Source organism: Callithrix jacchus, chromosome 16 (genome assembly GCF_049354715.1).
Source record: "Callithrix jacchus isolate 240 chromosome 16, calJac240_pri, whole genome shotgun sequence".
Classification (NCBI taxonomy): Eukaryota; Metazoa; Chordata; class Mammalia; order Primates; family Cebidae; genus Callithrix; species Callithrix jacchus.
In genome coordinates, this window is record NC_133517.1 from 84,714,557 (window position 1) to 84,730,490 (window position 15,934).

General features: G+C 32.8%; 1 protein-coding gene across 11 annotated transcripts in view; it reads left to right on the forward strand.

Moving 5' to 3' along the window:
- The window catches only part of CSMD3 (CUB and Sushi multiple domains 3), a 1,279,316-nt gene that overhangs the window by 982,732 nt on the left and 280,650 nt on the right, over positions 1–15,934 (forward strand). For all 11 annotated transcript variants that reach the window (XM_002759280.8, XM_017965625.4, XM_035276379.3 and 8 more), the window contains one exon: positions 2,630–2,817. In XM_002759280.8, coding sequence (XP_002759326.1) covers positions 2,630–2,817 — 188 coding nt within the window. The remainder of the gene's footprint in view (positions 1–2,629; positions 2,818–15,934) is intronic.

Sequence of the window (15,934 nt, forward strand, 5' to 3'; positions counted from 1 at the left end):
ATTTCTATATATAGCATTTTTATTATTTTTTACTAATCCCAGGGATAATACTTGCTCTAGCTCTGCCACTGCCATTTGTGTTACCTTGAGTAAGTTAGTTATTTGAGTGAGCTTCCATTTCCCCACATGAAGGTAATAGCTGGTATCACAAAATCTGACTCTTTTTCTGAATATTTCATTAGAAGTGTTAGATAATAGCAACTCAAAGATTTTCTGAGTGGAAAAGTCCCCAATCTTTTTTGTCTAAAGTTGATGCAATAATTATGTTGACCCTAGTAACACAATTTCTTTTTCTGCCATCAGTGTGTTAAAGCTGCTTAGTATTTATGTAAAATGTTAAGTCTAAATATACGATTTTTTAAACGTATTGAGGCCAGTTTTTTTCCTAAGCAAAGGTAATCTGAACTCATGAAACTTTAGCAAAATTGTAAATAAATAAAAGTTTTATTTTTGTAATTTGTAGTGGTACATTGCAAATTGGTAATTACCAAAGCAAACAAAATGATAATGTTAGTTTTAAGCTAGGACCCTGTTATAAGCCAAGGGAAGTACTATTATTATTTCCATTTTTCCAGTTGAGGAAACATCAATACAGGCTTTAGAAATATAAAAATAGATGATACAAGGCTTAGTTTATTTATAAAATTATTCTAATTAATAACTTGAAGGGAGAAGGATATATTACATGAAGTGCATGACCTAAATTTCATTTCTAGCTCTATCGTTTATTATGTGGCCTTAGGGAGACCACTGACTTTAAAGAGCCTTAATGTACTCATTGGTAAAATGAAAATTATAATCTCTTCCTTATACTGCAGGACTATTGGCAAGATGAATTAATATTTATTAAAGTACCTTGTAATATATAAGGTAATATTCGCATGTACTTTCAGTTTTCAGGAAAAAAAATCATAACAACTCAGTCTCTAAAATTTTCTTAAAAAGAATATTTTTTGTTTTAATTTCATTTTCAAAGAAGTTACAATATTTCAAATATTAATTTAGGCTCAAACTACAAATTAAAAAGAAATATACTGTGTTCCATTGTTAAATAAGCTTTCAGCCCTCCATTCATAATAAATACTACTATGTCATTTACAAAGCCCTTGTTTCTAGTGATTCTCCCAGTGGAGATAGACAAGGAAGTTGTAGTCACCATCAAAGATTAATGTTGGAAGAGATGAAATTCAGAGGTTGTGTTTTATATCAGAACAAGGGTAATAAGTAATGAAATATGGCTTAATCTTTGATTTCTGCTACATTATTATACTAACAGTTACCAATTCAGGCCTCAGATCCACTGAAAATTTTCAGAATAAGTTAATTAAACTACATTTTTGAAGCTACTGAATAGATTAAAACAAACTATAATAGTATGAAGGTCTCCCAATTTTCTTGTGTTAGAGTGGCCCATGTGTATGAAAAGCCTGGAAATCTCCGCACTACCTCATTCTTTCTTAACCACTCTTTATGCACAAGTAAACTGAGTAGCTGGACTCCTTTTGTACACGCACACGTAAAGGATGAGAATTGTGGAAAGTTAACTTCTATAAATTCTGTAGGTTCAGAAATCATACCTTTCACCTAACAAATCTCATTTAGATGCAGGCAAATATGATAAAACTTGACAACATAGTTTTTCTGCTGTTGGATGTTTAATAATGGCAGGTTGTACTGGTTTCATTTTATATCATGAACTGGATGACTTTTCTTGCTGACCTAAATGAGTCTATCCTATTACTCATGTTTCTCTATCATAGTATGAGTTAGGAAACAGAGAGATTGATTGCATGTCTCCTGTTTTCTAAATATATGCGTTCCATGATCATTGTGGTACAATTGTTATACATTTGAAGATTGTTAAGGCAAGTTTATTATGTAAATCTTGCAATATTAACACAATTGATTTGAATCATTTACACGCTAAAGTATCCTTTTTCAGAAATTATCTAATTCTGACAGTGTATTGGTTTGATATCTCCTGAATTAAGGTTCTATAAGAAAATATATTTACTTTCAGGAAAAAGAATACCTAATACAATGTGCAATGCTTGTTTTAAGTAATTTAAATGTCAATGATATATTTCAACTTTCGATATCAACTTTTGTTCATATCTGATATGTAGACTTGAATTTTTTGAGCATTGAAAATGCTTATAAGTTTTGGAGTATTATTGATGAAGAAAAAAATAGTTTGCATTTTCGTGATGCAAAATGCATGAATGAAAAAGTTTTAAAAATATATATTATCCCCACATAATTTACATAAGAATATGTCAGTAACAAAGGCAGAAACAAGGCTTCTTCAACTTACATCCTCTAACTCCAAATCCTGTATCTTTTCATCAGCTAAACTCTTTGTCTTACAATCACTTATATTTTCTATGCATACAATGCTAATTTAAAAATAATTAAAAACCAAGTTTTTTTTCTGTTTGATATTCATATTAAATGTGTTGTTGCCAGGAGATTTTTTATATTAGCTTATTTTGACAGTGTCTCCTATTATTTTTAAATACTGAATTGATGTTTGATTTTAAAATTATAATAGTTAATAGCCTATTAAGAATTATCCTACTTCCCTTTCTCTTGTTTTTCTTTCTTTTTACTTTCTTTTTTTTTTTTTTAGTTTTAGCATAGAACCAAATTATGACTTCCTCTATATCTATGATGGACCAGACAGTAATAGCCAACTGATTGGAAGTTTTCAAGACAGCAAGTTACCAGAGAGAATAGAAAGCAGCTCAAATACCATGCATTTGGCTTTTCGGAGTGATGGATCTGTTAGTTACACTGGATTTCATCTAGAATACAAAGGTAAATATGAACATTCCATGTTAGTATCATGATTTAAATTGTAGGTTTTTTTGTTTTTATTTTATTTTATACAGGAGAATAATTGGTTATGCCCCGTTGTTAGTGGTTAATTTTATGTGCATTTTTAAATGCAGACTATGTAGAGTTCATCTCATTAAAGGGTTCACACTGTAGACTTTTCTTATTAGTGAGAAGGAAATTAGCATTTTCCTAATTACTACCAAAGGAAATGTATCAGGCAAACAAATTAACAAGTAGTATATTGGAGGAGTTGGCTGGAGCCACACAATATTAAAAAACAAAAAGTACAAAAAAAGCCTCATTTTTAGAAGCTGAAGTTTCAGTCAAATACCTTCATTTGGTGACCACTTTCAATCATAAAGGGAACAAGGTAGAGGATAATTGTATTTCAGAAAATATGTGTAAGCTGGGTGCCATGGCTCATGTCTATAATCCTAGCACTTTAGGAGGCCAAGGCAGGAGGACTGCTTGAGCCCAGCAGTTTGAGACCAGCCTAATAAACATAGTGAGAGCACATCTCTACAGTTTTTTTTTTAATTAGTCAAGAGGGGTGGCATACATCTGTAGTACCAGTTATTCAAGAGGCTGACACAGGAGGATCACTTGATCCCAGGAGATGAAGGCTGCAGTGAGAAATGACCATGCTACTGCAGGCCAGCCTGGGGGAGCAAGACCCTGTCTCTAAGAAAAAAGAATCTACAGATATTTAAATACAACAATATTCATAATAGGGGGAACACATGATAGTTATAACATTTTAGAATACTTCTGCAATTGTTTAAAAGAATTATGTTAGAATGCCTATGTATATTTATAAATTTATTTTTCTAAAATTTTATGTTTATGTTTATAGAAACCGATTTAGATTCAGGTTGTGTAAAGTTTAAATTTATTTTTCAATTATTGAGACCATGCATGCTGATAATTCACCTCAAGTTATCATCTGATTTCTGAAAATACATACTTTGATTTCTTACCACCATTTGTTTAATATTTTCAATAACTTAATATTATATAGAATAATGACCTTCAAAGTATCCATCTGCCAACCTGACAAAAATTAACATTGTGCCATATTTGCTTCAGATCCCTTTATTCTTGTCTTTAAAAAAATCAAATATTAAATATACAATGGAAACTCCTTTTGCATTTGCCTTATGAACAGGAGTTAGTCTCTTCAAGGCTATCATAAGCAGTCACGATAAATTTCACAACATGACATGGGTAAGGAAGACATTTTTAGGGAAATGAAACTCACAGGTCGGCAAGAAATAGATGCTTGGAGTCCTCTAGTATCTCTGTCATCACTTGTAATTGTTTGCCAGGGCAAGGGTATCTGCTGGACATAAACATAGTATAGTTTTCATTCCAGTGGAAAGATTGATCCCTCCCTAAGTCTCTCATTTCACAAGGAAAACCAAGAAAATGGCCTTGTTAGTAGGAAACTAGGCTGTTTTGCACAGACAATGAGGTTTGGGATGCTGGCTGTTTATTGGGGTTTTCTGCAAATGCTACCCGCTCTGTATCAGAAGATGCTTGGAGGAAGTTTAGACCTTGGGATTGTGGGTTAGAAACACTTTTAGAGAGAGTGAGTTTGACCACAACACCACTCTAACCACCTGGTAGATAATTCCCTTACCACTTGTGGGGACCTGGCTAACTGGCCACTAGAGAAAACCATAATGAGCATTTAAGGTTATTTTCAGACATTCCTGCTCTTTTCATTCTAGTATCCCCCAATCCTCAATTTGATACTTATCTTTTCCATATATGTATGTTTGCACATATTTTTGTATTTCTTATTTTCACATACATTTTATATTCTTCTTATGTATGTATCCTTTTGATAACTGATTTGGCCCCTTCAATGTTTTTGAGATTTATCAAAGTTAAAAATATATAACTTTAGTTTATTAAGTTCTTTATATTACTGCAACATATGGCTACATCAAAGTTAATATATAAATTTTTCTGCTGATAGACATTTAGATTGTCTGAGTTTATTGCTACCAGAAATGAATTATGACGAAATAAGCATTTTTCTTTTTACATGTCATCTTGAACATATCTGTGAGATTCTTTTTAGGACATCTGAATACATGAGAGTGGGATTACTGGGTCAAAGGGTATGAACCTCATCAATGTAACTCTATATTGCAAATTATTCTCTGAAGAGGCCATACCAATTTAAACTCTCAACAATCAGAGGGTGAGAGCTTCAGAAATTCCACAGTTTTTAAAAATTAGTGCTTTTGTTAAATTGGAAAGTTGCTAATCTTATTAAATGATACCTCATTGTTGTTTTTATTGCCTTTTCCCTTATTACTATTAAGTTGAGCATCTTTTTCCTGTTTTGCATACTGAGGTTTCCTTTTCTTTTCTTAAAATAGAATCTTGCTCAGTCACCCAGGTTAGACTGTAGCGGCGATCTTAGTTAACTGCAACCTCCGCCTCCCAAGTTCAAGCAATTCCTATGCCTCAATGTCCTGAGTAGCTGGGATTATAGACATGTGCCAACTTGCCTGGCTAATTTTTGTATTTTTAGCCGAGACAGCGTTTCACTATGTTTACTAGTCTGATCTTGAACTCCTGGCCTCAAGTAATCTGCCCACCTCAGCCTCCCAAAGTGCTGGGATTACAGGTGTGAGCCACTGCCCCCTGTCCGAGGTTTCCTTTTTAATATCTGAATATTCCTTTCATTGAACATTTTTTTTTCTAATTGGTTTTCTATTTCTTTTTTTATTTGTAGGGAATCTTTGATGTATTATGACTATTAATCCTTTAACTGTTATTTATGTTGTAGTAAATATCTTACCACCACCTTTGGCAAATATTTTTACTTTATTTCTGCCTTATCTTGCTGTGCAAATGTTTTAAAAATCAGTATCACAATATTTAATCCTTCCTTTTCGTAATGTTTTGTGCTTTTTATGTCTTGTTTTAAAAAATTCTTCCTTACTCATAAAAACAATTTTCTAAATTTGTATCTCAAGTTTTAAAGGTTTGCTTTTCACCTTTAAGTCTTTCATCCATTTGAAGTTTATGTTTGTGCAAGCTAAGAATCTAATTTTATTTTTTTCCATATAGATAATTGTCCTAGCACCATTCATGGGCAGGTATTGCTCTTGCTGTCATTATCAAGTTTCTATGTCTCTTTCTGAATCCTCTATTCTGTCCCACTGGCCTATATTTCTGTCTCCACGCCAAGACATCTCGATTGACATCTCAAACTTCAATTCTAGCAAAGTTGTTTAACTCAGTAGTTATAACTTTTTTGTAAAATTATTTTTTTTATTATCTACATGGATAGTGACAGTTCTTTCATTCTAATGTGTACATAATTCAATTCTTTTTCTTGACTTAATGCTCTTGATAAAGATTTAAGTACCATGTCAAATAGAAGCAGTAATAAACATTATTTTTGTGTCATTGCAGATTTTAAAAAGAACACACTTTTTACTTTAAAGCTACCATGGCTTTATAATATAAATCAAGATATCAATCAGGTAGATTGAGTACACCACCTTATTATTTTTTTTTTTTCAAAATCATTTTGGTGTCTGTTAAACTTTATAACTTTTATTTAGATTTTAGAATTAAGCTTGTTTTATTCATTGAATTTGATAGGGATTGCATTGAACTTATAACATTTTGTTAATAAATTGAAGTATGTATAATTTTAAATCTTTTTATCAATATGGCATATCTCTCAATTTACTCATATTTTCTTCAATTTCTTTCAGTAATGATTTTTAATTTTTTTATATAAGTTTATTCATCTTAATCTTAAGTATCTTATATTTCCATTGTTAAGTGATACCTTATTAGAGTTTTTGGTTGTTTTTAATAACAGGGCCACAATAAATTTTTATAATGTTCTAGTATCTAGCGTAGTTGCTTAACTCACTAGTTATAACTTTTAAGTAGAGTTTTATGTTTGTTTGTTTTTTGGAGTTTCTATGCAGATACTGACAGTTCTTTCATTCTAATCTGTACATACTTCAAATCTTTTTCTTGAGTTAATCCTTTTAATAAAGATTTAAGGACCACATCAAATAGAAGCAGTGATCAACATTATGTTTGTGTCATTGCTGATTTTAAAAAGAATATATTTTTTACTTTAAGGTGTAGTTGGCAATATTAATGGCTAATATGTTTTAGTTTTTATTTATTGAGATACATTTCAAAGTAATTTGTACAAAAAAACTATTTACTTCTACAAGTGAAGAATTCTACAAATTACAAACATGGCAATGTTATGTAATTTGCCAAAGTAATACAGCAGAGTTATAATTTAATTCAAAGTGGGTTCCAAAGTCCACACAATTCCCCGATGTAGTATACTACCCCGAGATAATATTTATCAATTATAAAAGGTTCCCTTCTATTCTTGGTGTTCTCAAAAATTTTAATTAAAGTAGAGACTGAATGTTATCATTCAACTTTTTATCAGCAATTGAAAATATCACATGATTTTCCTTTGTGAAACTCCTATTGTGGAAAATTATAGTTCTTTTATTTTTTAATTAAGCCATCAATATTTTGAGGAATAAAACGAATTTGTTTTTTTTTTTGGTTTGTTTTTAATATATTCGGCTGATTTCAACACACTACTATTAATTGTTTTAACTATGGTATATATTGCCACTGAATTATTACTATCTATTACAAAAATGTATTATTGGAGTGGTGTTGTTGTCTGAGGAAAATACCCAGGGACACACACAAGAAGTAAGTTTAGCGGCGGAGGTTTAATAGGCAAAAAAAAAAAAAAAAAAAAAAAGAGAGAGAGAGAGAGAGAGAGAGAGAGAGGAGGACAGCTCTCTGTTGCAAGAGGGGGGCATCCTAAAGGGGAAAGAAGACTTGCTGTCGACTGCATCAGATTTTACAGGCAGGCTTGACGAGGTGGTGTTTGAGTTACATAGGGCCTACGGATTGGTTTGACCATGTATGACCCTTAGTGTACTAGGAAAGCTGGTTGCCCCACCCTAATCTTCTTACGCAAATAGGGTCTTTCCTGTCAGGGGCCAAATTGTCTTTTTACTGTACTCGTGGTTTGGCAAGAGGGCAGATGGAGTCCCCATTTTGGACAAGCCTAGTCCCAGGTAGCCTTTTCCTATGGGCACAGCTGTGGTCATTTACCTATGCAGGCCTCTGGCTTGCTGGTCTATGTCTGCAGCTCAGTTTTACAGGCTTCTCTTTGTTAGTAGAGAAAATGATTTGGGTCTGGCTCAACAGCTCTTTCAGAGGATGAGACGGGTGGATCACTTGAGGTTAGGAGTTTGAGAGTAGTCTGGCCAACATGGTGAAACCCCATCTCTACTAAAAAGACAAAAATTAGCCAGGCACGGTGGCAGGCACCTGTAATTTCAGATACTAGGGAGGCTGAGGCAGGATAATTGCTTGAACCCAGGGGCAGAGGTTGCAGTGAGCTGAGGATCCTGCCACTGCACTCCAGCCTGGACAACAGAGCGAGACTCCGTCTCAAAAAATTAAAACAATTTAAAAAATATCAATAAAATTATTTGGAAGTTACCTTTCATTAAAAGGAAAACCTTACCAAGGACTTCCTTACTATCTGCCTAAATAATTTCTTTTTAACTCCTGTATCATTATCATTGCTTTAGTATCCGCTGATTGGGCTATAATTTTTCTACCTTATACTGTCCTTTTCTGGTTTTGATATCAAGATTACAATACCTGCCTAAATTTGGGAGCATTCTCAATTTTCTAGTGTCGAGAATAATTTGTATAAGACAGGATCATCTCTTTCTTGAATGTTTTCTAGAACTTTACCATAACACTATGGACCCCAGTGATTTAAGGTGGTGAAATTTTAATGGTTGTAAATATATTTAGATTTGCTTTTTCATCTTAGATTTAAAAAACTCTTTTTCTAAAAACTAGTTTCTTTCATCCATTATTTCACATTTATTGGCATGAAAATATTCCAGTACTATCTTACTTTATTTGCTGCTGCATGTTTTTGTTAATACTGTTTAATAGTTTATTAAGAATTCTTTTATCTACATTATTTTTTCGTTCTATTTTCTCTAGATTTGTTTATCTTTTTTTTTCTTTCTTAAGATAAATACTGCTTATTAACTTGCATTTTTTTCTCTTCTAGTATGAGTTTGGATCTACAAATTTTCCTTTAAGAATTTTTTTCAGCATTTTTAAATTTATTATACTTTAGGTTCTGGGGTACATGTGCAGATCATGTGGGATTACTGCATAGGTACACACATAGCAATGTGGTTTGCTGCTTCCATCCCCATGTCACCCACATCTGGTATTTCTCCCCGTGTTATCCCTCCCCAACCTCCCCACTGCCTGCTTTCCCTCCCCTGCATCCCCAACAGACCCTGGTGTGTGATGCTCCCCTCCCCATGTTCATATTCCCATTGTTCAACACCCGCCTATTAGTGAGAACATGCAGTGTTTGATATTCTGTTATTGCGTCCGTTTGCTGAGAATGATATTTTCCATATTCAGATTCATCAATGTCCCTCCAAAGGACATGAACTCATCATTTTTATGGCTGTATAGTATTCCACAGTGTATATATGCCACATATTCCCTGTCCAGTCTATCATCGATGGGCATTTGGGTTGGTTCCAGGTCTTTGCTATCGTAAACAGTGCCACAATGAACATATGTTTGCTTGCGTCTTTATAATAGAACAATTTATAATCCTTTGGGCATACACCCAATAATGGGATTGTTGGGTCAAATGGAATTTCTATTTCTAGGTCCTTAAGGAATTGCCACACTGTCTTCTGCAATTGTTAAACTAATTTACACTCCCACCCACAGCGTAAAAATGTTCCTATTTCTCCACATGCTATCCAGCATCTGTTGTCTCCAGATTTTTTAATGATTGCCATCCTAACTGGCATGAGGTGGTATCTCAATGTGGTTTTGATTTGCATTTCTCTAATGACCAGTGATGTTGAACAATTTTTCATACGTTTGTTGGCCTCATATAAATCTTCTTTTGAAAAGTGTCTGTTCATATCCTTCTCCCACTTTTGAATGGGTTTGTTTCTTTTTTTCTGGTAAATCTGTTTTCATTGTTTGTATATTCTGGATATTAGCCCTTTGTCAGATGGGTAGATTGCAAAAATTTTTTCCCATTCTGTTGGCTGCCAGCTCACTCTAATGATTGTTTCTTTTGCTGTGAGGAAACTCTGGAGTTTAATTAGGTTCCATTTGTCTATTTTGGCTTTTGTTGCAAATGCTTTTGGTGTTTTAGTCATGAAGTCCTTTCCTATGCCTATGTCCTGAATGGTTTTGCCTAGGTTTTCATCTAGGGTTATTATGTTGTTAAGTGTTATGTTCAAGTCTTTAATCCATCTAGAGTTAATTTTAGTGTAAGGTCTCAGGAAGGGGTCCGGTTTCTGCTTTCTGCACATGACTAGCCAGTTTCCCAACACCATTTGTTAAACAGGGAATCCTTTCCCCATTGCTTGTTTTTCGCAGATATGTCAAAGATTAGATGGCTGTAGCTGTATGGTGATACCTCTGAGGCCTCTCTTCTGTTCATTTGTCTATATCTCTGTTTTGGTATCAGTACCATGCTGTTTTGATTACTGTAGCCTTGTACATTTTAAGCTTCTATGCAAAAGTTTTGATATGCAGAGACTTATCATAATTTTATTCTAAGTTGGTTCTAAGTATTGCATTATGATTTTTATTTTCTCAAGTGTTGCTTAAAAGTATTTCAAATAATCAAAATACAATTTTAATCTTAATTTTAATTTTTTCTTGTATATACATACGTAAAGGATGAGAATTGTGGAAAGTTAGCTTCTATAAATTCTGTAGTTTTGGAAATAATGACTTTTCACCAAACATATCTCTTGTTTAGATGCAAGCAAATATGGTAAAACTTGACAAATTAGTTTTGCTCCTGATGGATGTTTTAATCTGTAACTTTATTATAAATTTTTAATTTATAATTGCATTGAGCAAATATGTATGATCCTGATTCTTTGGCATGTCGTACATAGGATTTGTTTTGTGGTTCATTATATGGTTGATTTTTATGTTCCTTGTGTACTAGGAGGGAAATTTGCATCATATAATGAGTGCAAGTTTTTATATACATCCAATAAACTCCCTAACTCTGTTGTTAAATATTCACCTTCTCACCATTTTTTAACCTGCTTAAACTAGCAATTATTGAAATAGTTGGTAAAATATACTATTCTTAATTTGCCATTTTTCTTAAATTTTTACTGTTTTTATTTATACATTATGAAAGCTTGTTTTCTGGTCCATATAAATTGCATATTTTCTGTTTTCTTTTTTTTTTGATACCTTGGATTTAGTATATTTAAACTTATTAGCCTTTTTTAAAAAATTTCTTTCTTTATATATCTTTTGCTTTTTCTGTATTCCTAATTTTAAAATCTTCCACCTGCTATCAAATAATGTCAATATTTGAACTTTCTTACTTATTTATTCACTTATTTATTTTTAAGTTTACTTAATATGTGGATCTCCCTCATTCCAGTAACCTCCTACACATATTCTAAAATACAAGTTTCTTAAGAGGAAATACCTTATCTGTTTATTCGCCACTATATACTAAGTGCCAAGAATAGTGTCTACACACAGTAATGATTCAATAATAATTTGTTACTTGATTGGTTTTGAGCATTGTAAAGAGGTGTCTTCTGTTTTAAAATCAAGTCATAAATTGAATATTAGAATAATAACGTTATTTAAATGTAAGAAATCTTAGAGATGTGTTCCTGTTCTACATTTTATACGTGAGAACTTGACTTTGAAATAGCTATTTATGGCCTGACAAGGTGGCTCATGTCTGTAATTCCAGCACTTTTGGATGCCAAGGCAGGTGGATCACCCGAGGTCAGGAGTTTGAGACCATCCTGACCAACATGGAGAAACCCCATCTCTACGTAAAATACAAAATTATCTGGGCTTGGTGGCATATGCCTGTAATCCCAGCTACTCAAGAAACTGAGGCAGGAGAATCGCTTAAACCCAGGAGTTAGAGGTTGTGGTAAGCAGAGACTGTGCCATTGCACTCCTGCCTAGGCAACAAAAGTGAAACTCTATGAAAAAAGAAAGAGAGGAAGAAGGAAAGAAGGAGGGAAGAAAGGAAGGAGGGAAGGAGGGAAGGGAAGGGAAGGGAGAGAGGGGAGGGGAGGGAAGGGAAGGGAAGAAGAAAAGAAAGAAAGAAATAAAGGAAGAAAGAAAAGAAAGAAAGAAATAAAGGAAGAAAGAAAGAAAAAGGAAGAAAGAGAAGAAAGAAAGAAAGAAAGAAAGAAAAGAGCATCTCATACCCTCAAGCTAGAAGGCTCATATATATGACCTGCTGAAAAAAAGAAAGCAAGAAAGAAACCTTATAACAAATCTGTAGAGATAAAATGAGGTTCTATTGTAAATTAGTATTTAGTAAAATTATCACCACAATAAAACTTGCAGCAAGAGTATCTCATTACCAATCCAATGGTAGTTGATCCTTACTGATTACAACTTTCTTTCTTATGGAAACTGGTCATGACCTTATCATGCTTTCTCTAGGTAACACTCCATGTAGCCCTTACTAAAGCCAAGTAGTTAAGCGATTGAGATAAAACCTGTTTGCCATTACCTCAGCTAAATACACATTCCTCCCTATTTACCTAGCTTGATCAATTTTAATGTTTCATCATTTCCAAAACTTAAGATTTATGTTGCCATAAAGAACTACAAATGTAATTTTTTAAAAAAAGATATTATTTAGTATACACTTACTCTACTCTAGGTTCAATGATTAGCCCTTTTTAATGCATGCATGATCTCTATCCTTTCCATGCCTAATCATGAGTATAATGTCTTCTGTAACATGAGTAGGCATGGGAAGGATAGAGATAATGCACATATAAATGCAATAAAACATAGAACAGCCTTATAAGTATTGCTATCCCTGTTTTACAAAGGACAAAATTGAAAATTGATTTGTTAAAATGATTTGCACAAGACTACATAATTTATTAATACCATTAACAATAAAGTCAAAGAAAAATATAAGTATAGGTAGAGAGGAATAATTATCCCATCAACGACGTCCTTCTTTCCCCCCAACCATCTTCACCTACTATACCAGTACCCATTTGCACACAATTCCACCAGGTCTTATTTTTATACCCCAGATGATATTTCTTTACAATAATGCTCCCAAGATCCAATATCATGAATTCTCTAAACTGGTCCTCAAATCTCTTTCTGTTTATGGGAAAATCTCATTGCCCATTTCAGGGTCTGTCTTACCAGCTTCCCTAATTCCTATTTTTATTTCAATAAATGTTTCCTTTCTAATTGTCCAGTTTCTTAAGGCTAACAAAGTGGTGCTGATGTTTATAATGATCACTGAAAAAGAAACATCTCATTATTTTCAAGACAGAAATATGCACACCCAAATGCGTGAACATATAAATTGAGGCTCTAGATAGTTAAAATACTTTTATTTGTCTTTTGTAACATATAGCACATACCTTGACTTAAGCATGTTGGTTTCTGTAGCACTTAAAAAGTAAAGTTATTAGTGGCTTTTTTTTTATTTTTAATTTTTACAGGTTCATAGTAGGTATATACACATATATATTTAGAGAGTACATGAGATATTTTGATATAGGTGCGCAGTGTGCCATTATCAGGGTAAATGGGGTATCCATCACCTCAAGCATTTATTAATGCTACAAGCATTCCAATTACACTTTATCGGTTATTTTTGAATATTAAAACAATGAATTATTGTTGACTCTAGTGACCGTGTTGTGCTATCGAAGACTAGATTGCTCCTCGTTATATCTAACTTTGTTTTTGTGCCTTTAACCCTTCCCACTTTGCACTCCTCACCCTTCCCAGCCTCTGGTAACTGCCATTCTACTCTCTAACTCTACCAGTTAAATTGTTTTACGTTTTACTTCGCACAAATGAGTAAAAACCTGAAAAGTTTTTTTCTTTTAATTTTTAACTTTTGTGGGTACACAATAAGCATATACATTTATGGAGTATGTGAGGTATTTTGATACAGGCATACAGTGTATAGTAACCAACGTCAGGGTAAGCGAGGTATCCACACTCTCAAGTGTTTATCCTTTTTGTTGCAAAACAATCAATCTATATATACACTTTTAGTTATTTTTAAATGTATGATTAAATTATTATTTAATTATTAACTGTAGTCCTCCTGTTGTGCTATCAAATACTAGATCTTATTCATTCTTTTAAATTACGTTGTGGTACTCATTCACTATCCACAATTTCCTCCCAATACTTCCACTACCATTCCCATCTCTTAGAAGGTAAACATCCTTCTAGTCTCTAACTCCATGAGTTCAATTGTTTTTAATTTTTAGCTTCCACAAATAAGAAAATGCAGTTTGTCTTTCTGTACCTGACTTATTTCACATATGTTCTCCATTTCCATCCATGTTGTTGAAAATATTTCATTCTTTTTTATGGCTGAATACTACTCCATTGTACATATGTGCCACTTTTTTTTTTATACATTTGTCTGTTAATGGACACTTAGGTCGCTTTCAAATTATGACTATTCTGAATACTACTACAACACTAATTTCTTTCTTTCGTATATATACTAGCAGTGGGATTGCTAGATCATATGGTTGTTCTATTTTTAGTTTTCTGAGGAAATTCCATACTGTTGATACTGTTCTTCATAATGGCTATACTAATTTACATCTCCCTTAACAGTATACAAGGTTTGCCTTTTCTTGCATTCTCACTAGTGTTTGTTAGTAGCCTTTAATTAAAGATTAAGACATGCTTATTGTTTATGTTTACTTATGCCTTCAATAAAATATATACAGCATATATACAAAAATCTATATTCAGCAAAAATAATTTTAAAAATGAACTGAAATATTTTAGATGCAGCAAATCTAAAATATATCTTCTGATAAATTTTATTTGGAGACTATCAGGAGGCAAAATAATCTTTTACCTATTGTCTGTTCAGTAGTCATACCACTATTAAGCAGATAAAATTAATTATGCAAAAAAACACTAATCACTCGTCTGCTTCATAATTTTTATTCAGAAACTAAAATTATCTTTTCACCTACTGCCTAGACATTTGTATAAGTATTCTCCAGGTGTTTTTGAAAGTTCCAGGTGTAATTGCTATGGCATATGTGGAAATAAACAAAGTCAGTATTATTCGTAGAAAACTATTCACCAAGGATTTAAAGCAGTATGTAAACATAATAATGAGATAAGAGCATTCTCTTAAGTGGAGGCTAGCAACATAAAATTGTTGCAGAGACAATATTTTTAAATTTGTCAAACATGTTTCCCTTTCCTCAAAATACAGGATATGTGCATTATAGTTTCACTGACATTTTATTGAAATTTTGGGTAATACTTCAAAGATGGGGAAACCAAACTTTTCAAAAGATGAATATTAGGAGAATAGACTTGTCAAAGAGATTAATCCTTTCACACAGAAATTTAAATCCTTCCTTTACCCTCCAGGGACTGAGTTCAATTTCACAAAACCCAGCTATAAATGTTAGGTTTCTGTTCTGTCTAAAATTTACACTGTGTTTTTCTTGCTTGTTTAAGGGAAGGTACAATGTAAGGTTTTATTTTTATAAATAAACGAATCAACCTCTGCATCACCAAAGCCCCAATCTTAGTGACCAAATTAAGTAGTCATCCTGCTGGTTCTTTCATAAAAAGAGTTGTGTGAATATTTTATATGAAGGAAATGTATTTCATGGTTTGGGATGAAATTTTTATAGAGAAACTGGGGTATAATATATAGAAGGTAAATTTTGTGTCTGTGTATAAATGTGTGTATATGCGTGCTTGAATAAGATTAAGTCATTTAGCTCTGGTTTGAGATTCAGGAATCAAGTTTATCCTGCTTGCACATGTCAGCACACCTCCTCCCCTACATGCTTCCCATCACATTTTCACCTAATCTGTTCCTTATTCTCTCAATGCACACTTTAGATACCTCTTCTTCAGGGAGGCTCCTGAATGCTTCCCTTTATACAGCATTCCAAAATTGCAAGTCTTTATTTAATATAATTCCTATCTTCACAGAGTGTAA